The sequence below is a fragment of the Myiozetetes cayanensis genome, unplaced genomic scaffold, assembly GCF_022539395.1.
Source record: "Myiozetetes cayanensis isolate MyiCay16 unplaced genomic scaffold, myiCay2020 scf86, whole genome shotgun sequence".
NCBI lineage: Eukaryota > Metazoa > Chordata > Aves > Passeriformes > Tyrannidae > Myiozetetes > Myiozetetes cayanensis.
The window spans coordinates 84,183-111,391 of record NW_026088141.1 but is presented as its reverse complement, the minus strand read 5'-3'; the positions used below and the strand labels follow the sequence as shown (position 1 = coordinate 111,391).

The window sequence follows — 27,209 nt, the reverse complement described above, 5'->3', positions numbered from 1 at the left end:
GTTTAATTTCTGTAATCAAATATATGCAAAGTCTTCTGTATGTCACGGGAAAGAAATGCCTATTTCCTGGTCTGTCTGTTACCCTCTTGAAGTAGAGGTTGAATTTCTTCACCTCTGCCACTGGGAGTAAATACTGTAGAAAATATCTGATAGTAAAACAGTAAAACCCACGTTAGAGACATTATTCATAACGCACATGCAACTGGCTTTTTGTCCCAGTCAGTTCTGGTTTTCTGAAATACCCAAAATAGCTTTTGTTCATTTGTAGAATCAACCTGTATTTGCTTCATGCTATTTTTTCACCTTTTGTTTGTCAAAAGCTTATTCTAAATTAACCCTCTCCTGCATTGTCCTTTTTCTTTACCAGGCTTCGTTCTCCTTCCATGACAGACTGTGCCACGGTCCATCTTATTCTTCCAGTGCTCACAGACATTTGTCTACGGCTGCGGCATCCTATGAGAATTTTATCTTTTCTGTTTGTGCTGGTTTTGGCTGGGGTACAGTTAATTTTCTTCACAGTGGCCGGTATGGGGCTGTGTTTTGGATTTGTGCTTAACACAGCACAGGGTTGATAATGTAGAGATGTTTTTGTTACTGCTGAGCAGGGCTTACACAGAGCCAAGGCCTTTTCTGCTTTTCGTACTGCCACGCTGGCAAGGAAGTTGGGAGGAGACACAGCCGGGACAGGTGACCCAAACTGACAAAAAGGATATTCCATACCGTATGACATCATGATCAGTATATAAATTGGGGTGGATGTTTGGAGTGATGGCATTTGTCTTCCCAAGTAACTGTTGCGTGTGATGGGGCCTTGCTTTTCTGGAGATGGCTGAACACCTGCCTGCCCATGGGAAGCAGTGAATTAACTCTTTGTTTTGTTTTGCTTGTGTGCACATCTTTTGCTTTCCTGATTAAACTTTCTTTATCTCAACCCATGAGTTTTCTGGCTTTTACCCTTCTGATTCTCTCCCTGATCCCACTGGTGGGGGAGTGAGTGAGCGACTGTGTGGTACTTTGTTGCTGGCTGGGGTTAAACCACAACATCGTTGCGTTAGTTTCTTAGGAAAGCTCAACTAAGGAAGAGAGTGTTAGGATTTGTAAAGATATAGACTCAAAGGTTGGTTATCTTGAGATAGCTGTGCTCTTGAGTATGGTTCAGTGGCATGGGTGAGCTTTCTTGGTGAGAAGGTAGTGTGTTGCTTTCCAATGAAGCTATATCTGTTGCTTACTGAGTCCCGAGACCACTGTCACAAGTGCTTTCTTCTTTAGGAACACTTTGGACATGTAAAGATTGTGGTATTGATTGTTAACAATCTGGTGGATGCTGAAATCAATTGGCACCTCTTATTACTGGTCAAAAAAGATCAAGGGTTTGGTGTCAAGAGCAGCCCAACAACAGTTGGTATCTTACTATCAAATTTTCATAATTTGAATGTAACGTGACTTTGCCTTTAGTGTATTGATGCCATTTATTTTTCAGTAGTATACCTACTGCAAATCCGTGTTGCAATATTTAGATTTTATACTATGAGTTTAATAATTAAAGAAACAAATGAATAATATTGGTGGCTTGTGGATGAGAAAATGACTTGAGGGTTTTGGTTGGCTTACAGCTCCTTTGCAGCCTTTCTGTAGAATTTGGGCATGTCACCAGACCTCTCCGTTGGCCTGACCATATGTCCTGGTTTCAGCAGGGATAGAGTTCATTTCTTCTCGGTGGCTGGTACAGTGCTGTGTTTTGGATTCAACATGAGATAATGTTGATAACACACTGATGTTTTGCTTGTTCCTAAGTAGTGCTTACCCAAGTCAAAGACTTTTCAGTGTCCCATGTTCTGCCAAGTGAGGAGGTGCACAAAAAAAAGCTGAGAGGGACCATAGCTGGGACAGGTGACCCAGCTGGCCAAAGGGATATTCCAGACCATAGAATATCATGCCCAGTATATAAACTGGGGCAGTTACCTGGAAGGGGGGCCGCTCACAATTTGGGGATGGGGTTTGGCATCGGTCAGTGGGGAATGAGCAATGGTATTGTGCATCACTTGTTTTTCTTTTGTTTTCTCTTTCTTATTTACTATTATTACTATTATTATTATTGTGTTTTGCTTTGTTTCAATTATTAAACTTCTCTTATTTCAGCCTACAAGTTTTACTTTTGTTTCTCATCCCCATTCTACGGGGGGTGGGGTGGTGAGCGAGCGGCTACATGGTGCTTAGTTGCCAGCTGGCCTTAACCATGACATCCTAAAATGGGTATGTTACTGCTCTATTCCAGGAAGATACTGTCTTAAAGCCAAGACATTCATTGGTGTTGAATTAAAGTATTTGAAGCTTTAAAATACCTGAGAGTTGGTTTTGTTTATTTCCTGTGGCAAATATGTATAAAAATGTCTGATCTTAAAATAATTACAAACTGTAGTCACTTGATATCTTGTAACTCATCTTCATTGAATGGCTGTCTTAAGTCCATACCACTTCTAGTTTGGTGCCTTGAGCTCTTAGATAGCTGTAAGAGATTGGGAGATGCTGGCGAGTCCCTGCGTGAGCTTGCAGAAGTGCCCACAAGACAGCCCGGGCAGTTGTAGTGTCAGTTAAGTAGGCAGCACTGTTACTGGAAAGGAACATTACACAGAACTTGACAAAACAGCTCTCTTCTCTGCTGAGAGTATCTCTCCTTCTGATGTCCAAGTAGAAGCCATTGTCTTTTTTTGTTCCTCCCAAAAAACCCAAACTAGAAGTTATCTTTTTTAATTGAAATTCTATTTTGATTTTTTAAATAATTTATTTTCTGTAAAAGAAATTATTTTGTCTGTTTTGTGAGGATGCAAGTATTATTTAATATGTCCCAGCATAGCTTTACTAATATGGGTGAAGAACCTTCCTAGAAGTACTTGGCAGAAAAAACAAAAACCTGCTACACTCGTATTTAGAGAGGACTTGTTATTTGACAGACTGATAAACTGGTTATCGCTGAGAAACTGTAATTAAAAAATACTACTATATATGGGACTTGAGAAAAACAGATATTTTTTCAAGTATTTGTAATAATGTTAGATGTGTGAAACAGCACGGTGAGAAACTGATGGGTTTATTGGTTTTTATTTCATTTTCTGGCTTCCCCTATTAAAAAAAATATTCATTTTCCTCAGTGTGTGATATTTCTGTTCAGCCTATAGGCTTTGTTTGCCACAGTATCATTGAGTTTGATTTATTGGCATTAGATTGTCCAGTTTCTTTATGTCAAAGAGGTTTAGGCACAGTCTCTCTCAGCATTGTCATAAAATAACAGCTGGAAATCCTAATTACATTGAATTTTCTTGATGCAAGTCAGGCTGTGTTCACATTTGTGTGATAACAGCATCACTAGAACTATTGAGACTTGATAAATCCAGTGGCCATCCTGTATCAGGTGATAAACAGAAAGTTGGATAACTTGATCTAATAAGATTTTCCAGTTGCATTGTTTCAGTCTTTTTTTTTTTTTTTTTATCTTGGGAAATTCCTTTTTCAGCTGCTTTCTGAGTTGTGTAAGTTGTTAAACATTAGCTGTATTCGCATTTTCCCCATCTATAGGTCATTTGGATCCAGGCTTCCTTGCAGGTGACAAAACCTCTTCTAGTAATGTCCAGATCAATGAAGAAATTAATATTGCCTCTTCTGATAGTGAAGTAGAGATTGTTGGAGTTCAGGAACATGCCAGGTATGAATTCCTTTTTCTTGCTCTAATATTTCATTTTATCCCAATATCTGTATTGCCAAAATTAATAAAGAAAAAAATGCTGACTTTCACTTCTGTAGTTATCCATCCATGACTGATGCCCAAAAGGTAGCAAATGTTGCACTTGTTTTTTTGCTGGTCACAGTGATATCAGAATGTGTTTTTCTTTAGAATATTACCAACTTGATAAGTGTAAGGATAGAATACTCTTCTGGAAGATTTCACTACGAGGAGATAGAGTTATTCTCTTAAGAAAGCTTTCCTGCCTAAAAGAAGCATCTTTCTCAAAGACAGTTTTTTATGTTTTCTCTCCCTGCATTCCAGAGAGACTCTCAGGCTCTCTATGGTATGTGAGGAGAGAGATAAACACTCACAGATGTGTAACACGGTGAGTTCGTAGGATGCCAAAATTGAAAACCAAGACACTGCTGAAAGCTCAACAATAAACCCAATATTTATTACAAAAGTGGCAAAGCAGATGGGAACCCGAGAGACAGGAAAGGAGAGGAGTGAACTAAGCTCTCAGTGAAACCCCCACTCATGCAGGTGTGTTTTATGAAGTTGTCTTACCGACCCCAGAATGACTAGAATTCCCCATAGCAGATGCTGCATCCTCGGAGGGTCAGCAGGCTCACAATGATAGCAGGCGTCCCCGCAAAAGGCAATGTTGTCCTTCATGTGAAGCTTGAGAGAACCAAGCACGAGCCACTTGCATTTTTATCCAATTAACCATTGACATCTACCTGTGACGGTGTGGCCAGCGCAGTCCAGCTAGAGGCCTTCGGTTCTCCCCCCCCCCCGTTATGTAAGCATACCCCTTCAGCGCATGTGTGAGAACTTTGGAATTCCCCGATCACATGCACTGTTTCACTGAAGGGGTGTTATCTATTTGGGTCTGGGGGCTTTACTTCATCCTCTCCTCTTCAGTTTCTCCTTCAAATGTCCTCTACAGACAATGAGCCAATCACAGAACACCAATTAAAATAGTTAATACAAGAAACTGTCTCTCCAAGGATGAAGCTCCCATTTATCAGTGAACTTGGCAGGCAAAGAACAAAACTTTCACAGGTGGCTGGGCCAAACACAGACCAAAAAAAAAAATATCAACATTCCCTGATATAGACATGTAACACTCACAGACATGTAATGGGCCTCCAAGGTGAGGAAGGGGAGGGGGGCAACGATGCTAAAGCCCTGAGAACATGGACTGTGTCTTTCTCAGGCCTGGTGTTTGAAGCGCCATTAGGAATTTTCTTTTAAGTCTAGTGTTCTTGACTTTGGAAATAAATTTTCCTACAATCTTTCCACTGCTTGGTATTTCAGGGGTACCTGCGTGTTATCTTGCTTCACAATAAATATTCATATTAATATTGTGATTTGATATCAAACATTAACAGGTTAAATATATGCAGTATAAAAATGCCAAATATTGAGATATCAAATGTATATACATCAGGAATTCAGACTTTAAAGGCGTAGTGTGAAAATGCACATAAAGAAACTAAAATAGTTATGTGGGTTCTGGTTTCCTTTAAAAATATTAACTCTAAGCATTTAATCAGCTTCCACTTTATTTAATTCATCAGTAGTTGTAAAATTACTATTAACTTTTCAATAGCTTATGTCATAAGATAGCCCCTTTAGATTGAAAATCGTATCTTTATGAATCTTGGTTTTATTTCAAGATACAAGAGTTCAAATCTCCAAAGTAGAGGAGGGTAAGGAAGCCAGAGATTTCTCTCAAGCTTGGATAGAAAGCTGTCCAGCTGTGCTTCAGTTGTTATTCTTGCTAGGCATTTTTTGATGTATTCTTCATCTTTAGTCTATGATCTTTCCTTGGCTTAAGATATTATGAAGCAGTTGAACAAGACTGGCATTTTCATATAGTATGGAATGTTAATTTAGTGGAATAAAATCAAGTTAAAACAGTATACAGACAAGCTCCTTCTAAAACTAGTCTGCTGCCTGGTGGAGGCTTGGAGTCAGAAAAGGGATGTGAGGGACAAAGAACAGAGCTGTTCTTTGTTGTCCCTTCACCATATCTTTCTTGAGGAAAGGGAGAAGGAAGGTGTGCAGGACACAATTTCCCAGACAGGAAACGGTACAGATAGTATGGGCATAGTCCAGTTCTGTTGGTTATGAAAAAAGGAAATTTTAAGGTCCCAAAGGAAGAGATATTTAGTCTTCACTTTTAGAGTAGTGAAAGTCCTTGCATGGCTAACTCTTTTGAAAGGTACTAATTTTTTAGGTAGTAACTCTCCTGCTGTTTATCCAGCAGATCCAGAGCTTGGAGGATCTTTGTGCTAATAAGCAGTGTGGACTTGTCCTCCAATGCTAGTTTGTGTAAATCTGTCTAGCACTATGTACACACAACTCTTTTGCTTGTGGTCCCCTATTCAAAAGCTTTCCATGCTGCTTGCATTGATAATGTTTACCATGTATAAGGATGGAAATGTGAAGTAAATGCAGAATTGCTGTTTAAAATCAGTTTTAGTAGATATGGACTGAAATAATTTCCGCAAAGACAGACTTAAAGCACGCTTTTGTGCTTTCCTTTGTTCATGTAACCATGTACCACCTCCCACAGACTAGTTTTTACTGGCTTTGCTGAATACTCACATACTTCAGCTGTTCAAATCCTATTTAGAATTTTATTTCTCTTGCAGGTCTAGGCTTGCAACTATGAAGTATTGATGGGTTTCTGACAGGGTTGTCTTTTGGAAAAGGTTTAGGTTTCTGATCGGTATTTTTTGCATGCTTAGTTAGTATGGTGTTTGGATTCTGTTCTTTTGCTCACACTGTTTTTTATCATGTTCTATATTCCATGTCATTATTGGACTGGTGTGAGTCATGGCACCCTAGAGTTTGTCCATCATTTGTAGTTTTTCAGATTATTAGTATACTGGTACTGTTTCTCATCATTGGAATATTACTTGGCATCTACTTAGGACACCAAGTAATTTTTTTAAATTTGTTTATTTTTTCCAGTTATACTTAAAAATATTTCTTCTTAAAAGAAAGCTTTAAAAGAAAGAAATCACCTACATTTTTTAGAGTTCCAGTCTCTTATTACTGATTCTTTGTAGTTGTGGACTTTTTAAGTATGTATTTTTTTAAGACTGAAGAAGTAATAAATAATAATGGCCAGTCTTCACGAGTGAAGATCCGGGGAAGGTCTTTACACCTTCCAGCCTGCGCATTGGATTTTTTAGGTGAGACACAGTGTGCGCGGAACTGAGCCCACCCTTTAATCCTAAGGTTCATCTGCCGGGGCCAAGCGAGCTTGGACGGTGGCAGCGAGGTCCTTAGGACGTAGATGGGTTGCCTTTAAGGGCTAACGAGCTCCATCTGCCCGGGAGTGGCCCTGACCGGGAATCGAACCTGGGCCTCGGCGGTGACAGCGCCGCGCCCTTAACCACTAGACCATAAAAAAGTAATTCTAAACATCACATCCAAAACTAAATAGCATATCCAAGAAGACAATGAGACATATTCAGAGAACTTATAGCTCAGAGAATAAGATTTTTCATTCTATGTCATGAATCTCTAACCAGAACCAAGAGAGATGAGCATAATCTAAGTAGTTCTGGAGAAAATAAATTGCATGACCTTAAAATAAATAAATTAATTCATTAAATGTAAATGTCAGGGACATTTGGGCAATGCAGAAAATTTGGGTTCCTGAAATACAGTACATGTGCCTTCACAAAGAAATGGGAAAAGCTTACCTCAGCAACCAAAACACCTCCAACTTATGTGTGCAGCCACTACCAGTGCTTACAAGAGCAAACCAATTTTTGGAGCACCAGGTATAAAGTTTTACTAGTGCTTGTTTAAGATTTACAGCTGGAAATGGAGTGATCATCTTAAAGACTCCAGTAAATTCTTGTCATCGCTTCGTATAACAAAATTAGTGTAATGGGTTTATGTGGTCGAATTTTGATAGCAGGGGGAGGCTATAGAGGGGTGGCTTTTGTTAGAAGCTGCTAGAAACTTCCACTGTCCTATGAAAAGCCAATGATAACCAGCTCCAGGAGGGATTTCCTGCTGCAGACCAAGGTTGAACCAATGAAGTGCGCTTCTGTGATAACATTTAAGAACAGAGGAAGAGAAGGTTGATGCACAGAAGAAATTCCAGCCCAGAGAAGAGCAGAGGAGAACATGGGATAACAATGCAAACTCCAAGGTCAATGCAGCAGGGGGGGTGGGGGTGGGAGGAGGGGCCCAGGGGCCCCCCTCTTCCCCTCCAACAGGGGAAAGACTGAGAACTGAGGCCCCTGCCACTGGTGGAAGACCATTGGGGTGCAGAGCCCCCCCCCTGCAGCCCATGCTGGAGCAGGTGGATGCATAAAGGAGGCTGTGACCCCTGATGGGAGGTCCTGCAGGAGACCTGTGGTCCATGGAGAGAGAAACCCACACTGGAGCAAGTTGTCCCGGGTAGGACTTGTGGCCCCAGTGGGGGGACCCACATCGGTACAACTCAGTCCATGAATGACTTCACCCCCTTGAAGGAGTGACTCATGGGACAGCAGATTGGGAAGAACTGTTACCCGAGGGATGGACTCATACTGACTGTATCCCATGGGAAGGGACCCCACGGAAGCAGGGAAAGGACTCAGGGCTGTGGCTCCCCTGTAGCCCATGGTGAAGACCATGGTGAAGCAAGTTGTCCCCTTGCAGCCCATGGAGGACCATCAGAGTGCAGAGACCCCCCTGCAACCCATGGAAAACAAGAACTGACCCCCCTTTCCCATCCCCCTGCACTGCTGGGGGGGGGGAGGAGGGAGGATATGCAAGGAAGGAGGGGTGGGGAGAAGGTGTTCTGTTTTATTTCTCACTCTTTGGCTTTTATCCTGTTAGCAAAAAATTTAAGTTCTATCCCCTACTTTGAGTCTGTTTCGCCTGTCAGTAAATGACTGTCTCCCAATTTTTATCTCTACTCAGAAATTCTTTAGCTGTTTTTTTTTCTCTCCTCTGTGGAGTTGCAAAGGGAGGGGGAATGTAGCAGTTTTTGGTGGGTATTTGAAATCCAGCCAGGGGAACCTACTACAGTTAGTTAATCTTTCATTTTGAGGGTATTTTTCTAATTATTATTAGCTTGTACTTCAATCGTCACATATCTACTATGAATGCAATAGGAAAAAATACTGTGGAAATAAGTAGATACGTACCTTGCTTCAGCAAGGCACTTGAGTGTGTGTTTAAATACATGATTTATTCTCATTGACTATAATCACTGAAAGCTTAAATGTTTTGCTGAAGTGGAACTTTACTGTTATCAGTGAACATTTCCCATCATGTTTGCAAATTTTTGTTAAGAAGACCAAAAGAAAAATCAAATGTAATGACTGTAATAATGTAATTGACAAAATCTTTTTAATAATTATTTTAATGAAAGTATCATTGCGTCCTTATTTTAACATGGCTTTGATTTCATATAGAAAGATACCTTTTCTCTTTGTCTCATCCAGCCTCATTTAAAATTTTTCTCTTTTTAACTCCAGCGGGTAAAACTAGCAGGAAACTATGCTTCTGAATAATGCATGGTATTACACATGATGGGGCAGACTTCTCCAAGATCCTTGGGATCCATGCACATATTTTTTAATGAATATCACTTTATACCCACTGACAGAATTCAGTTCTTAAAAATAATTTAATCACTACCCCCAAGTTTAAATTTAGTCTCAGTTTTGTTTACTGGGTATTTAAGATGTCACGGACTCTACAAATGGAAAATCCACATGAACATTTTGAAGGGGAGAATGTTAAGATGCCTAAATGATAAAACACTGCAGCTAAGAATTTTGTGCCTGAATTCAGTGGTAGTTTTAATCCTTTGTGGTTTTTGCCTTGCTACAGGTATGTGCATCCCAGGGGAGGTGTGATTCACAGTGTGTCTTCTTGGAAGCATTGCTCAGGCTCACAGTACAGTAACGCTCAACAAACACAATCATGGACAGCAGTGACTCCCCAGCAGAACTGGTCTTCACCCCCAGAAGTAGTAGACCTCACTCTGGATGAGGATACGAGACGCAAATATCTACTGTAATGCAATGTCTCTGTGTTTCTGTCCCCACCCATTCTCCCCTTTGTGGCACAGAAGTTCATTGTTAAAGTTTCAGCTTCAGAAGCCCTGTTCTTGGCATTATGAAATTCAAACTCATTATGTTTTTCATTTCCATAAGAATGTAGTATGATTTTAATATAATTTAAAATGGGTTTGCCTTCTCAAAGGAGGATTCATTCCAAAATTAAAACCCAATAGCACCAAATTTAAAACACATCTACAGTTAATAACATGTGCATGTTAATCTGAAAAAATAACTGTGTGCAAAGTTATGTCCCCCCACCCTTTCCCACCTCCAACTTCAGAACATTTTTAATTTATCAGTATATTGAGTTTATTAGTAGAAGTTTGTGTTTTGCTGTGTGAATATCAGTGATTTTGAGAAATGCTGTGTCCTCACTGATTTCGTTGGAACTGGGGGTTTTCAACACTTCCAAAAATTGGGCCAAGAGTATTTATACCCAAGCTGATTTGGTTATGTTACGAGTAGAGGGGACTGTCTTTAATGCAAAAGGCCCATAACATATGCACTGAACAGCTTTTAATTAAAGAAGTTTTATTTTCAATATAATTTATAGTTTACACTCTTAGTTCTAAATTTTCTATCTATTTGACTACTGTGTTTCACTGATCATTTCCCATGGCTTCTTATGGTTTAAAAGAGTAATAGTAGTGATTTAGTAGCAGCTGATTATTGCAAAAGCACAGGGAAAAAAAATTAATAAATAGGCCCAGCATCCCTCTGCTTTTTAAATAAAACTGAACTTTTTTACCTAAATCTGAGTCTTGCCTGGAGTAGGAGAAGGAGAGGAACAAAACATTTTGCTCACAGTCCTCATTTCTATTGATGATTATTTGCTTCATTCACCATCTCTAAAAAACCCCCAACCAAACAACCCCAAACAAATTCAAAGCCCCTGTCTGGCAAAACACTTTAGCAGCTTCATAACATTTAGCAGGAACAGTTCACTGAAACTCGTAGGACCATTCAAGTGCTTAAAACTCTGTCCTAAAAGGTGTTACAGGATCAGAACCTAAGGTTGTGATTAATTTTTATTTTTTTAAATTTTTTTTAATAGATTTGTATCATTTTCCTTGCTTTAGGTCATGTCTCTTATCCTAGTTTTGGAATTGTTTTTCAGGTATGATTCACAAAACATTTTCTACCAGAATATTTACTGAAATCAGTGGAACTACTTACTTTAGCGGGTTGTAGTTTCTGTAGCATGTATGGAAATTCCTGTCACTCATCTGTCATTTTGAGCCTTTCTCAAGGCAAAACCCAAAGATTAGACTTTAACAAGATGATATTCACTTTAAATGTCTATTGTGCAATTGAAACATTCCTTTGTATTCCAGATGTTTCTAGTGGGAATTTTGTACAGCTCTATCATCAGATTTTCTTAACAGACATTAGTCAGAACATGGGAAGTTTTGTTTTCTTTTTGTGTTGGCTGGTTTCTAAATTTATTTGGCTTCCAATAATTTTATCTGCGGCCAAAAAAAAACCCAAGCAGAACAGTTCAGACTGCACTTCAAAGAACAATTAGGTAAAGGATTGATATTCCAATTTCAAGCTTTCTAAAACATTGAATTTAAGTGTATTGCATGACCAGAAAAATGTATGTGGTGCTTCTAGTGACCAATTTCTTTCTCTGGGAGAGGGAAAAAGGAAGGGAGGGAGGGGAACATTGATGAAGCTCGTTCACATTGCAGTAGGGAAAAGCCCCATGCTATTGGGGCACTATAATCAGCAGTGGCTGTCTATCTTTTCTCCTCATATTTTAGTCATGCAACTCAGCCATCATTTTAGTGGGCTAGCACACATTTTGTAACGGTAACTTTGGAACTCACATACTGTGGCTACATTTTCCTGTTTCACCAAATCTTTTGAAGATTAGTTGTGAAGAAAGCTGCAGAGACCCATTTGTAGTCCTTCCATGAAAAATGCAAACTAACTCATTTTTCAGTTTGTATATGATGTGACTTCCATGTATATATAAAAACAACTGCATCCTAACCAAACTTAGTTCAGCTGTGCACTGTGTTTAAGCATGTATTTTAGCCTGATGCAAGTTTTCTTTTATTTAAAACACTGCATATTTTTTCTTATTCTTAACAGATTTGAAAGGGTAGTGAGTGATCTGGAAACTGCAATCACTGGATAGCTAGGAAGTGTTTTGGGTTTAATTTTTTATTTTATTTTTTAAAAAGAGCAAAAGGTGCTTGGATGATTTTGCTCTTCTCAGCAGGAAAGTGAAACATTAGCCATTGTATGGTTAAGAACCAATGCACATGGGGCCTGATCCAGAACCCATTGGAGTTGATGCAGGGCTTTCCATCAACCTCAGTGTGCATTGGCTCAAGCCCTTCAGGGTTTAGCAGTTCCTGAATTGCTAGAGTGTGAACTTGGAATCTTCTATAGTGAAAACAAATCATTACTTAGAATATAAATGTTTAAAACTACAACTCTAGTTAAAATTTTGATTCTTCTCAACACTCATTATTTAGTTCTCATTTTCCATCAAGTATTTAATGGTCTTTGAAGAAATAATAGAGTGTTATACATATATATAGAAATAAATATATATATTTTTGGTGCAAGATGAGACCCGTTTTTTGAAACAAGTCTGTAGCATAAAGGTTAAACTATTTTAAGATAAAATAAAATAGTGTATTATTTAAATAATATCCATTTGTTTGGGATTTTTTTTCCACTTCCATCAGATATGCTTTGTCACATCTCCAAATTAAAGCACAAAGTTCTGGGTTACATCTGTCCAAATTCAGCACTGTTCCCCACTGTAATGCATTTAATTTTACATGTTCAAAATGTAAAAGTGATTTCCTGACTGCAAACCCTTGCTTTTATCTCCCAGACCAGGGCAGGACCACCACTTCTCCCTGTAACACTTGTGGGGGATGCCAGGGGATGTACAGGTGCCAGTAATGAGCGGCTGCTGCCCATCATAGAACCATGGAATGGTTTGGGTTGAAAGGGACCTTAAAGACAGTGGGCAGGGACACCTTCCATCAGACAAGATTGCTCCAAGCACCATCCAACCTGACCTTGAACACTTCCAGAAATGAGGCAGCCACAGCTTCTCTGGGTAACCTGTGCCAGTACCACGTCACCCTCATAAGGAAGAATTTCTTCCTAATATCTAATCTAAACCTGCCCTCTGTCAGTTTGAAGCCATTCCCCCTTGTCCTATCCCTCCATGCCCTTGTGAAAAGTCCCTCTCTAGCTCTGTTGTAACCCTGTAGGTACTGTAAAGTGCTCTAAGGTCTCACCAGAGCCTTCTCTTCTCCAGGCTGAACAACCCCAACTCTCTCAGCCTGTCTACATAGCAGAGGTGCTCCAGCCCTCTGAGTATCTTTGTGATCTCTGGACTTGTGCCAACAGGTCCATGTCCTTCTTATGTTAGGAGCCCATTGTGCTCTGCAGGATCCCTTCTAGGCATGCAGTTTCTGTGCAACCTCCATCTCCCCACACACTACAGTCCTTCAGATGTCTGAGCAACCTTCACACACTGTATCCTCTTGTCCCATTGTGGTAGTTTTAATCTAGGCCTTCCTTGGTGACCAGTTTGTAACCAAGGAAGTGGTCATGTTCCCAGTATTCCATATGATTTTTACGTAGACCAGGGTATAAATAAGAAGGGAGGAGAGGCCTTCGTTCTCTTCTCTTCTGGCGAGGTTTGGGAGCAGTGGGTCCTTGTGTTGGTCTCGCTTATCTAGAGTCTGAGGCCTGCAGCGACCGCTGGTCTGCCACGTGGAAGATTTGGAGAGTGCTGACCGTGTCTGGCGATCTTGCTTTTCTGAGGGACGTGGTGAGATTTGTTTTGCTAGTTATCTTGCTAGTTCTTGAGTTTGATTGTGCATATCTGTTCTGTGTCCCTTTTTGTCCCTTTTTCCCCTTTCCCTTCGGGGGGTGTTTGGATTCCTTTCACTGTGTACATAGAATTTTAATTGTATATAACTGTAATATACGTAAAATATATTTATTTTTTATATAACTAGCTTGATTTCAGTTTCTTCGATTTGTATAGGTTTTTTTTTTTTCTTTCCTTTGCCCTAAGGGAAGAAGGGAGGGGGAAGGGGTTGTTACTGTGGGTTCGGGCATTTGGCAGGGAGCCAGGTCCGAACCATCACACCCATCCTTCCAGCTTTCTTCTGCTGGTCTTCCTTGGAAATGCGTGTTTTCTAATGTTACCACTGGTAGATTTTACTATTTGCATCCTAAAATACTCGATTCCCCCCATCATTACTACAATCCTCTGGATGTCCCAGCATTTGGCTACATGGACCTTCAGGAGAGGCTGCCATTTCGAAGCAGGGTGCACTCAAATCCTCCCTCTGGGGTTGTAGATACATATGAGATGTTTCTCCATGGCGTTATAAGCTGGTAGTGGTCCTCTAAACCCCAAGAGGAGCTTTTATACCTGAGGTGGTTGGGCTGGAATGATGCTTTGCAGATCCTGATGGGAAATGTGTCACTAGTGTTATGTGATTACACTCAAAGCTCATCTTACCTGGCACAGAATATGACAGAAATTCATGCAAGGGCAACTTTCTTGCTTTTCTACATGATTTCACTTCCCATTTAGGTCCATTTATTTGCACTCTCCCTGGACCATGTGTGACAAAACCCACCAAATAAAAAATACCCCTTGCAGAAACTCTACCAGGTCAAAATCACTGGCTGAGTGCTTTGGATCTCTTTTCAGACATTTCACTAACACCTCCCTTCTGCTAACATTTTGCAGTTTTAATGAGATCCATCATCTGCACAGAGAGCAACGGTGAAGATCTCCATGATGCACGGGAAACCACTTCCTTGGCTGGGCTTTCCTTCTTCTCTCGGTCAGCAGCACATCTCCAGGAGGACAATACCCCCTCCTCACTTCTGTATTGCTCAGAGCAGCAAGAGGGAAGGACACCTTAAGAAAATTGGTTTGCACTTAAATAAAACAGTGATGTGGGTTAATGAATATATCTGGGCAAAGTGGTGGTTCTTCTGAGCATTCAGGGTTGGCTCTTGAAGGTGAGGGACTATACTTGCTTTTCTTCCCATCTTGGTTGTGGGAAACGATGGAGGCATCCTTACAATATGGAGTACCAAAAAGGATGAGACCCACAGGAGTGGGATGTCATTGAGGGCAGCTGGTGAGTGACTCCTTAACTGCCCCTCCAGCTTTTTCTGGAGGAAATTCCCAACCCCTGTGCAGAAGGGTTATCTCCAGCACAGTGGAGTAATGCAGCCAAAACTTCAGCTTTTAAAGACATCCTTGGTGGGGATCGTGTCTCATTTTCTGAGAAGGTGGGAGATAGGCCCTACCTGTCTATGAGATGTATCCCATGGAGGAAAAAATGAAGGTAGGGGTATTTTGTCAATTAATTTTTGTTTCTCATGGTTGTCATGGTTTGGGAATGGTATTCTCCAATTTAGAGTTCCCACTGAAACCAGTCCAAACCATGGGCTCCTTGCTCATTCCCCCTTCCCTCTCCCAGTTGGGCCGGAGAAGAGAATTGGAGGCACAAAAGGTAAAGATCATGGGATGAGATAAGAACAACTTACTGGAAACAGCAATGAGATAAGAAAACACACAGTAACAGCAACAATATTAATAACAAACATGTACAAGAAATGTTATTGCTCACCCCCCCGAGGAAACCCCCAACAATATCCGACCGCTTGACTGCCATCATGCTACGCTGACCCAGAAGTAAGCCCTTCTTCCCTTCCCAGAAAATGATGTGGTACAGAATAACCTCCAGGTCCTAGCCTTGCCACTCCTTCTATGGTACCTGGAGGTTTTGAGCAGGGCCAACTTGATTGGTAGAGCCTCTAGTGTTGTCTAACCAGGTGGCCCTCTAAATGTAGATTCCACTGTTTGAAGGTTCACCCACCCATTGCTTTCAATGTGGTTTTTAACAGCCCATTGTACCAGTCAGTTTCCCCAGAGGCTGGTGCGTGATAGGGAATATGATACACCCACTCAATGCTATACTCTCTGGTCCAGGTGTCTATAAGGCTGTTTCTGAAATGAGTCATGTTGTCCAACTTAATTCTTCCATGTCGCCACAGGATTTTCTTTTCAAGACCCAAGATGGTGTTCCAGGCAGTGGAATGAGGCACAGGGTACACCTCCAGCCATCCAGTGGTTGCTTCCACCATTGTAAGCATGTAGTGCTTGCCTTGGTGGATCTGTGGGAACATGATGTAATGAATCTACCGGGCCTCCCCATATTTATATTTCAGCCATCATCCACCATACCCCAGAGGCTTTACCCACTTGCCCTGCTTGATTGCAGTGCATGTTTCACAGTTATGGATAACTTGGCAGATAGTGTCCATGGTCAAGTCCACGCCTTGATCACGAGCCCATCTGTATGTTGCATCTCTTCCCTGATGACCTGAGGCATCATGGGCCCACAGAGACAGAAATAATGCACCCTTATGTTGCCAGTCCAGATCCACCTGTGTGAAGTAAGATACATGCAGGTACCCCCAAAAATGCCAAGGCAGTGGAAAGAATCCAAAAAGGTTTATTCTGAAGTCAAGAATGCTAAAAAACTTACAAAGGAAACCTGCACTGACTGCAAAACAGACACACCTCATGTTCCTCTCCCTGCTGCATGTGAAGGCCTGTGGCATCTTCTTATCTCTGCATACCAGAGAAAGAGCTTGCAGCTTTCTCTGGAATGCAGAAAGGAAAGGAAAAAAACCCCTCATCTAACCACCCTTTGAGAAAGGCACTTTCCAAGCAGGGAAGGCTTCCTAAGCAACACCTGTCTCCTCAAAGTACATTCTTCTGCCAAAAAGGATATTTACTCTTACAACCTGAGACAGTTTAATCTTGGCAGCTTGATCCACTTGTCTGTTGTTGCAATGTTCTTCAGTATCCTGACTCGGGTACGTGTCCATCTACAGGACATACTTTTACAGTCAACTTCTCTACCTGGGCATCGATGTCTTGCCATAATTCAGCAGCCCAGATGGGTTTACCTCTGTGCTGCCAATTGTTTTTTTCGCATCAGTCCAACCACCCCCATAGAGCATTTGCTACTATCCATGAGTCAGTGTACAGGTTGCCCTAGTTACAAGAGTCGGGACCAGTTTATCACTATGTGGGTATAACTAAAACTGTATATTCTACACCCTCTATGTCATTTCTGATGGACTGTTAATAATGGATCATTTCCAGCAGCTGCACAGGGCACACCTGACACCTCAGACCACAAGATGGGTGTTAAAGAACCCTGCCAGGCAGGGGAGTGTTTCTTTGTCTTCACACTAATGACTCAGCTGTCACAACTCCCCTCCGGGAAGGCATTAGCACCTTCACACTCTGCCTGAAGGATTTTCTCTGCTAATGGGCCATAATTGGACTAGCATAATAGGCAGGTACAACAACCTAGACTATCAAGGACTCAAAAAATATCCCGTGACTCAGAGTTAAATCACCCACTGTGAAATTCTCAGCCCTGGGGGAGGTACTGGGCATTCCCACCTGAACCTGAGCACATATAATCTTTGGGTTTTAGAACTTCTGGTCCCACTCGTCAGATTCAGAGGAGGACCAGAACCCCAATAGGAATGCGACTGTTACTCTCAACAAGACTGCGATCTTTACTTCAACAACTGTGACCATCATCTGGACCAACAGGTTTCCTTTCCTTTTACTTTGCACCCAGGGGGGCCTCTTGGTGTTCAGCACAGGGGCTAACCAACACCATTCTGTTCTTGTCCCAGGGTTTCGGTTATACATCTGTCTTTGTGGGTTAAACCCAGTTTTCTCTGTATCATTGCATTTATTGTAATCTTTTAAGTAAATTGTAACTCTAACTTGTAATCTCTCTTGAGCTAGGTTCATTTCTCCAGACAGTTTACTTTTAAACCAGTAAAGAGGTAGAGTGCTGGCCATTTCTCTTGTTCAGCAATATCTAAAGCCAGTTGGACAGCTTTCAACTCTGCCACCTGACTTGATCCACCTTGTTCTTCAATAGCTTCTGCAACTCACTGCATAGGACTCCATACAAGAGCTTTCCATTTTCGATGTAGCCCTAGAATAGAGCAGGAACTGTCAGTAAAGAGGCCATATTGCTTTTCATTTTATAGTAGCTGATTATATGATGGGACCTCCTCAGCACGTGTCACCTTCTCCTCCTCTTCTGATGATAGTCCGAAATTTTTGCCTTTGGGCCTCTTTGTAATGATTTCCAAGATCCCTGAGCGATTGGAGTTTCCTATTGGAGCTCACTGTGTGATCAGTGCAACCCTCTTACTCCATGTGGCATCAGTGGCATGATGTGTGGAAGGGACTTTCCCTTTGAATGTCCAGCCCAGCGCTGGCAGTCAGGGCGCCAGGAGGAGATGTGCTTCTACTGTCAATCTCCACTCTCCATTGGACTTATGCACTGACCATATAGGGCAATTAAAGGGCTATTGAGTCTTGCTGACCACTCCCTAGCTCCCCAGTTCATGAATCATCTCATGGATGGGTGTCATGGAGCCACGGTTGGTGCCGTATTGTCAACAGCGCACTGTTATGGTAGCGATCGGTACCTGTTCTTCTTTGACCCTCAGCAGTCCCACAACAGAAGGGTCCTCTGAGAGACCAGGTAAGGTATTCACCTGCATGTGTATCAATTCATACAGATCAATGTTCTTTGTGCACCAGTGTCATCTAAAGCCTTATACTCTTGTGGGTCTGATGTTCCAGGCCATTGGATCCACACAGTCTAATAGATTGTCCCTTTCCTCCACATGGCTGGAGGTAGGACCCCTCTAGTCCTGGTCATAGTACTTGTTGCTCACTTCTTGTAAATATGAACTGGAAGTCCCTTCAAGAGTCCCTTCAAGAGGATTGGAAGTGACATCAGCCCTCCTACTCTATATGAGGACTTGCTCACTGTAAACCGGAGCAGCATTTATCCTTGAAGAATTTCCTGCAATGGACATCCTTCCTATCAACTCACATACATGTGCTGCTAGGGCAGAGGTGGGTTTTCCATTCCACTTCTTCATTTCCTCTCCATGGAAAAACCACAAGTTACCTCATGGTGTGTACCCTCTCTCTCAAAGACAGGGGTACTTGCTCCCAATAGCAGAGACTTTGGTCCGTACTGGTGGGGCATGGGAGATTTCCTCTCTAACTTCCTCTAGTCTTTCAAGTCTGTCTGCAGCCTTGGACAGTCTTTCCACAGCCAAGGCGCAGATCAGGAGGGAGGAAAAAACATGATCTTCATATTGCCAGAGTCAGGTAGTCACCTGAAGCACTCTTTGTTCTCCTTCTTTCACTGACACCAATGCCAATGAATTGGCGTACGACAATGGCACACTCCCTACAAACTTCTACCACATGAATTGTGTACATTGGACCTCATCTGGATCTACAGGGGACTGCTTTCTATTTGAATCTCTATAGATTACCTCCAGCACAGCTAATTCTTTCAGGTAGTGGATACCTTTTTCCATTGTGTTCCACCTGCTTGGGCACACTACTAGATCATCCTTGAGAGAATGCCTTTCCCTCAGTCTTGACATGAGTTGCCTCCAGAGGCTGAGAGTTTCTGTCATCTTCCCAATCCCCTTGTCAATGTCCACATCCCGGGAATGAATCACTCCGTTCTGTGTAGCTGAGTACATTTCACTGTAAATTCCCATTAAGTGGATTTATTTTGCTGGGATCGTGGGGCACAGTCTCTTTGGGGCAGTTAAAAACCCTCCAAAAAAAAAAAAAAAAAGACTAAACTGGAGGGGGGAAATCCAGCAAAGAGATGCAATTGGCCTTAATTCTGAAAATCAAATTGGAAAAGAGTTGGAGAGTGAAACCTGTGCTTAAGCAGGGGCTAAAATAGCTTCCAAAAGCTGCTGGCTGGCCAGAGTCACCCGCAAAGGAGTGCAGTAGCCCTGTCCCCCTGTGTGTGCTTGCCCACCCAGCTGCTCTCCCCACCAGCTCCATGCTCCATCCCACTTGGCCCCAGCAGCCACAAGTGTTCCATCAGCACACCCCTGATGTGGCCAGCACTCCCCTCTAAAATTAGATTGTGAAAAGAGACGACTGGCAAAATAGTTTTCCATTAAACAGGGGTAACATTTTTTTCCTGCTGTGCTATATTACTTCCTGTTCTTATTTTGTGGGTAATTTTCTGTATCAATACCCTTTGGTTGTGTATCTTCACCTTTTTCTTCTACTAAAACTAAAGCATGGTCTGTATTTCTTAACATTGCCTAGTTCCTGATGTTAATCTCTCTGTAGAGGCATACCCTGCTGAAATGTAATTTGCTGTAGCCTGTAAATTTGCTCACTATATGCTACTTTTGTTCTGTTGCCCTTCCATAGCATGGGTGGGCCTTGTCTTTTATATTGAGCGCATGATGACATTGTTACACAGGATTACACTAATACTAATATACAATCTCTCAATCAAGAAACTAGATTTCCTATATTAACCTAGTGTGCTTTTTCTATTGCTGTTTCCCCATTTATTGTCATATCCAGCTGTTTAGATTTTTTCCTTGCTTTCCCCCATTGTGAGGTTTGAGTGAATTTCTTCCCTTGTAGTGTAGTATTCTATCCTATATCTAGCCTGAGCATTAGTCCATGTTTACATACTCCCTAGATGTGCAGTCTGTATTACTGTTGTGCCAATGCATAATTCTGTTTTACTGCAGAATAGCAAAAAAAGTGTATAAATCCAAGCTGTTGTTATTTATTAAAAAAAAAAAAGATATTTGATGATGGGTCTACTGCTATTTTCATTCTAGTTACAACATTACACATTCCTTACCAGACTGATACCAAAATGAGAGGGATGACCTCCTGATGGATGGAATTATTTATGTTTTGTAACTGATTAAGAAGAGGTAAATGGATTTGGGGGAAAAAAATCTCGCTAATTTATTAGCTCATTTATTAACTGTATATTTAAACGTATATATGAGTCCCCTGCCCACCAACTGTTAGGTAAAAAATTGCTGTGCCTTGATCCTGTGGTGACTGGCACACTATAAATATCTTCACTAGACCCCTGCAAGGCAGGATTTGTAAAACTGTCCCAACTGCTAATGTTGTAACTACATTTTCTTGCTTGAAGCCTCCAGGCCTGCCGTCTTCTGAATAACCCAATTTGGTCTAAAAAGCAAACTATGGTGTTGTGAGAAAATCACCAGGAACCTTAAAATATTGGAAGCAGGGAGGGATGTGCAACAAAATTGTGGTCAGGGAGTAATTTTGCTGCAGCTACAAAGCGACAATAACACTGGTCACCTCTCCTTGTTCCTGCACCAGACCTCCTTTCCCAGATCTGCAAAATGGTCCTGTAAAACCTCATGATTTTGGCTTGGATGCCATGGGAAACTGACGGAAGTCAAGGCTCCCAAACCCAGAAGCTGGGCCTGGGAGGGGGGAGTATTTTGTCTGAATTGCATTTCCACAGAAGGGGAGACACAGAATTGGTGATTTGTCTTTAATGAGAGGAAGACAAGGTTGGTGGTTCCCATCACTAAAATTTCATGAGGAGCCGCTAGCAAACAAAACAAAAACAAGTGGCTCCAGCAGCCTGCCCTGTCTTACCCCAACATCCCTCAAAGAGATGCATTGTTTTGCAAGGTCGTGCCTTTCCACCTCCCTCCTAGCTTTATCCCAAGTTTGGTTGGTTTTCTTTAAACATTTATTTATGATTTCCTTCTCCATATTTCCTTTTCCATGTATCTTGATGACTGTTTGGTCATCTTGTATGAGCACTGGGGGGTTCCCCCCCTGAATGTAATGTATACTGTGGCCCTTTGTTCTTGCTCCATCCTTGCCACCACTGAGCTCCTCTGTGCCTGACATGTATCCCCCTATGTATCCCGAGGAGGGAAGCCTGTGTTTCTTGTTTGCATGAAGGGAGACATGCATGCCTGTTGGGGCTGATATTTTACAATGTGAGGGGGTTTTTCCTTTTTTTTTTTTTTTTTAATTCAACACCCACCCCACATGAGACAATGAAATTTAGGTTATGGCAAGGAAAAAAATGGATCCTCTACCCTGAACCCCAATATAGATAAACCCAGTTCCCTCTGTAACATACCTTGTACTACAGACACCTGCTGGCAGCTGCCCCTTTGCTGAGAGCAGAAGATTCACTGCAGTAATAACTTCCCAGGTCTTATTCTGCAAATTAGCACTGATACAGAGCAAAACTGTTTGGTCAATATACTCTGAGGATACCATGGTGTCATGGTTTAACCTAGTAATACAGAAAGCTACTGGGTTAATGGCAACTTTAAAACCAATTTATTATCCACATCATATTTTGGTCTGTCTTGTTAGAAACATGTTCTTACAAGAGGAAACATCCCCTCACCTCCCAACCTTATTAGTCAATAATCACCAGGCTTTCATAGCTCATCATCCATCGAACGCATCCACAATGTAATGACTTAATTCCTTTGACACTCTTGAAAAGCCACCTCTGAGTCTTGAAAAAGCCATCTGGTACAAAGAAAATAATCTTTTTTTATTTTAGCGTCACAGACTGAGGAAATCGAAGGTGAGTCATGTGCTGGTGGTGCTGCTATGGGTATAGAGGCACATGCAGTGATTTTTGTAAAGCCTATACATCTCTCCAGCATCAACCTGTATTCCTGGGCTACTTTCAATAACATTTGCAGTAACAGGGAGACAAATAATCCCAAACATGGATAAAACAGGCTCTGAGACTCATTTATATGAGGGTTGTGTAGAGGTTTTATACATCTGCATGCATTTAATGATGCCCCAAATGGGAGCTGGACTGACCTGTCTCTCACATGGGTTTGGGGTGGTGACACAATTTCCACCATTTTTAAAAAAAGAGGAATTATCAGCAAAGTCTAAAGAAAGCTGATCTGGATTTACCTTGTTGTGTCTGGATCTGGCCCTGTGGAAGTGTTATATTTAAGAACCAGTGAGTTGGTGCCTGAGTGAGAAAGCAAATGCAGCTGCGAAGCTGGGGGAGGGTTTGAGGGCTGTTTGCCACAAAACTCGGGAGCTGCTCTGGTTGGGGGGGATGAAGAGGTGGGGTCGTAGTGGAGACACAGTCCAGCATCACTTAGTGTATCCTGGTCAGAGTACAGGGTGCCAAGATGGAAGGTGAGATCCATAGGTGCCAGGATGCTGCCATAACCACCTCTGGCTTCAGTCCTTGCTGAGTTGTGAGTCTTGCTCCAAGTCCTTCTCCGTGACCCTCCTGGAAGAACTGTCCTAAGAGTAAGTCTGAACTTCCTTTTCTGTCATTTTAAACTTTGCTTGTAATTTGAGAAGCACCTCATTAGCTGAAAGGGGAGGATGGAGTGCTTCTGGGGCAGATGCAGGAGCCCCATCCTCCCAAACCTGTAGGGGAAACCCCCCAAGTGCCATGGGGAGCACATGTGACACCTGAGACTGGCTCATCCCTCTCCACCAACCAGAAGGAGGATGGTCACAACCTCTGGAGGTGCAGGGATGGAAGGAGAGGGGAGGATGGCTCTTTAAGGGCACGATGCTGGGTAGCAAGGGCACAGGCATCCCCTCCAGATCTTTTACATGCTGGTTTAGACCCAAACCATGAACCAGAGCTGCCTCATGTTAAAACTGGAGGCCCTTATCTCTAGAGGTGCTGCAACAGGTCAGCAGAGAAGAAACCTTTCCCACCCTTAACCTGGGAGCACTTGTTTTGGGAAGCATTAAATAAATGTGTCAGAAATGCAAGAGGAGACTTTGCAACAGGTCTTCTACATCAAATCATCTTTGATATCCATAACCTCCAAGACCAGAGTTGGTTTGGCGATTGGGAGATGTGAACACCTACAGGGAGAGGTGTGATGGCACCACCAAATGTTGTGACTCTTGGGCATCTCATGATATTTGTGTGTTTCTACATAAACCTTCAGCTCCTGGAGTGGGGCGATAGCACAAGGCTTTTTGATTAAAGGGTTTTACATAAAGTAGAACCTCAAATTGCTGCTTATGGCAAACTCAGTCCTCAAAACTCAGAAGTCAACTACAACACTCAGCAGGTTTTTCAGTTGATGCAGTGGTTTGGGAAGAAGGGTTATGTGCGGCTGCAGTGGGGCCAGGGCAGGGACCTGCAGGTGGACAGTGAGAGTGGGGCTAAGACCCAGTGGGTAAAATAATAATTTTCTCCCTTTTGGGGTTCAATTCAGGGAGACAGAGTGGGTCAGTCTGCAGATGGTGTTGGCAGAGGGGTTGTGGTTTCCTGAGTACAGGACCTCACGGGAGATTCCCCAATTAAATCCTTGCATGGTCTTGTCTTACTCCTAAACCTTCTTAGGGAGAAAATCAGGTCTTTTGGGAATGGCTAAATTCTCCCTTTAAAATAAAAAAGCCCTCAATCAGTTTTCAACCAGAGCAACAGATCCTAGTGGTGGTGGGGACTGGGCTCTTGTACTGGAAGAGCTCAGCAGCAGCCAGGATAGAGGGAAAGCAAACCCATTTCTGCTCCGTGCCTCCCTACCACCTTTGCTTAACCCTTTCTGCTACTCCTCTAATCAGTTTTGCAGTCTCCCAGGACCTTTTCTTACCCATTTTTCTGCCTTCTGGTCCTTTACATTTCCCAGGCCCAGCTGGGTTGAGCTGGTTGGCACATGCTGCCATGGATCCGTCTTGGTAAGTGTCCTTAACCACTGTTGTTTTCTCTCTCTCCCTTTAAAGGCTGTAAAATGTGCCTGTAGCAAAGTTGTATGTTTATGGCATGTAGCTCTTTAATGAGCATCATTGCTTTGGTTTGAGTGACTAAGCCCAGCAGCATCAGTAGCAAACCAAGTGCTGGAAGTAGTGAAGATGCAGGTTATGGGGAGAGGCAATAAGGGTCAGCTTGGTACTGGTGGGCTGGGACCCTCTCAAGTGAGGACATGCCTGTGGGGAGATGTTTGGATGAGGATTTTGGTAGCTCAGAGAAAGAACTTGGTGTCTCTGTCTCTTGCACCACATCCCTCTGCTCCTGGCCGCTCGCAGTAGCTGCCCTGCCTGGAAGTGAGACCCCAAAGTGTGGGTGACCCTCAGCTTAGACAGAGCCATCGGCCATTGCTGGTTTTCCCTGGGGGACTCAAGTGGTGCTGCAGAGCTGTTACTGTGAGTCACTCCTCCATCTCCTTCCCCAAATGGTACAAGGAGCAGCTGTGCCCCTAAACAAGGAGAAAGATGGGCCATGGGAACCTTCTGGGACTTCTTTGAAGGAACCTTGAGCAAGACACTGGTGGAACTGGATAGCCCACCAAGCCACATGTCCAGGTACTCAACACAGACTGAGTTAGGAGCTGCTCTGAAAACCTGCTCTTGTCTTTTTCTCCAGGCTCGGGAGTGTCTCTAAAAGACATTCAGAAACACCATCCCTTGGGCATCCATCATGCTGCAGCTGCTCCCCACGTTGAGCTCTTCCAGTGGAGGGTGGGATTGGGAAACACCCCCATAGCAAATGTACCCTCTCTAGCAGTACTTAATGTTGTGTTTTGGGCTTTCTCATCTTCCTGGTGGCATCTGACTCTTCCTTCAGTCATGCTGCTAGGTCAAGGTACTGATATATTGAAAGGGATATTGGGTTTTTTTGGAAGCTGTGGGTGCACCACTCATGAGCACTTGTCCAACTAACTTGTTTCCATTATATCTCTGCTTGAAAACTGGGCATCTACAGACAAAAGGAAGTTTTCTTTTTTTCTTCTTTTTTTTTTTTTTCTGATAGCAGAGGAGGTGCCTTGGGGCAGTGGAGGATGTTTGTCTGGTCCATTCAGGGCTCATCATCATCATCATCAGCTGGTGCTGAGACTTAGAACTTAAGTGAGCTCCAAACCTCAGTGAGGGGTGGTTGGAGTCAGAAATGAGCTGTGGGTTTGCGGTGAAGCTGCCTGGATGTGGGATCAGATACCAAGCTGGAATGGTCTGAACTTTTTTATATATGCATAAATTCAAAGTAAGTTATCAGGTTTTAAATTATTTGCTTGGCATTTATACTGGAATGAGTAAGATGAGAGTCTAGTTTGAGGTGGGTTTTTTTTCTTTAGAAAAAAAAAGGGAATTAGCAGCAAACTGACCACAGTGTAAAGGTATTTTGTTTGCAGAAGGGTTTGGTGATGCAGTTATCTTTGCAAGACCTCAGTGTTGTTTTCAGCCCTGGTGTGGCATTTGCAGGCAAACTTGACCAGGAGATTTTTAAATCTCAGGCAGCATCTGAAGGTAATGGGGGTGGCAATGCTTCAGGTGAGGTGTCCATCAAGCCTGGCAGTTTCCACAATCTCCAGGCAGAAAATACCACTGATTTGCTCATCAGGAAAGGAGCTGTAAATCTTGTGCGTATTACTGTGCTTCTTGTTGTGGTTTACTAAATCCAAATTTCTCCTTCTTGTAGCCTGGCCATTAATATCTTCAATTTCATTTATAAATTAACTAACTTATCATCTTTCATTAGTTATTCTGTTAATAATCCCAGGCAAGAAATTTGTCATCTGATGTGAAAAGGTAGATTAAGGGACTTCTAAAGCATTTCCTGCAAACTCTGCAGTATTATGAATCACTGAGCTATAAACCTCTTGTTGCTGGCATGCCTGGTTTTGCATTACCCCAGTGGTAAACCCTGAAGTGTTGTATCCTGACAGCTCCCCTCTTCCTTGGGAGGGGTTTTACTGCATGAGCAGTTAATTGAGGGTGATACTTAATTTCAACACTAGGAGCTGGAAGGGATGGAGTGTGGATTAAGCTTTGCTTCATCAAAGGATAAGGATAAGGAATAAGGAATAAGGAGCCTTTCTGCATAGGGATAGCATGACATGAGTGGGCTTGGGGTTACAGGGCTTTTTTTTTTTTTAAATAGTGAATGTCTCAGTTGTGTAATAATAATAATAATGGCCAGTCTTCACGAGTGAAGATCCAGGGAAGGTCTTTACACCTTCCAGCCTGTGCATTGGATTTTTTTTTTTTTAGGTGAGACACAGTGTGCGCGGAACTGAGCCCACCCTTTAATCCTAAGGTTCATCTGCCGGGGCCAAGCGAGCTTGGACGGTGGCAGCGAGGTCCTTAGGATGTAGGTGGGTTGCCTTTAAGGGCTAACGAGCTCCACCTGCCCGGGAGTGGCCCTGACCGGGAATCGAACCCGGGTCTCGGCGGTGATAGCGCCGCGCCTTTACCACTAGACCACCAGGGGCTCCTCAGTTGTGTGCAACCCTATAAAAAAGGGGCCCCTCCCATGCTGGCCACTTGCAAAACCTGTTGGTAGCCCCAAGCTCTCTCCGCACACTGCTCGTCTGGGCAGAGCCTCCTTCAAGATTGATAGGCTGCAGGAAGCTCTTCATGAGGCTGAACAGAGAATATGTGATCCATCGTGTACCAAAAGCACTTACCAAGCTGGTTTTGTTCAGCCCTTGTTGGCTTGAGTGGGAAACTCCTATATGGACCT

The 27,209-nt window shown here is 42.5% G+C and overlaps 1 protein-coding gene across 7 annotated transcripts in view; it reads left to right on the top strand.

The window, feature by feature from the left end:
* LOC126652440 (uncharacterized protein C18orf25-like) overlaps window positions 1-20,416 on the top strand; it is a 53,767-nt gene extending 33,351 nt beyond the window's left edge. For 2 of the 7 annotated variants that reach the window (XM_050339177.1, XM_050339176.1), the window contains 2 exons: window positions 3,574-3,700; window positions 9,581-20,416. In XM_050339177.1, coding sequence (XP_050195134.1) covers window positions 3,574-3,700; window positions 9,581-9,770 — 317 coding nt within the window. In that variant the 3' untranslated portion in view covers window positions 9,771-20,416. The other 5 variants (XR_007631973.1, XR_007631974.1, XM_050339178.1 and 2 more) reach the window with 5 other exon arrangements.
* Window positions 20,417-27,209: the final 6,793 nt, after the last annotated feature.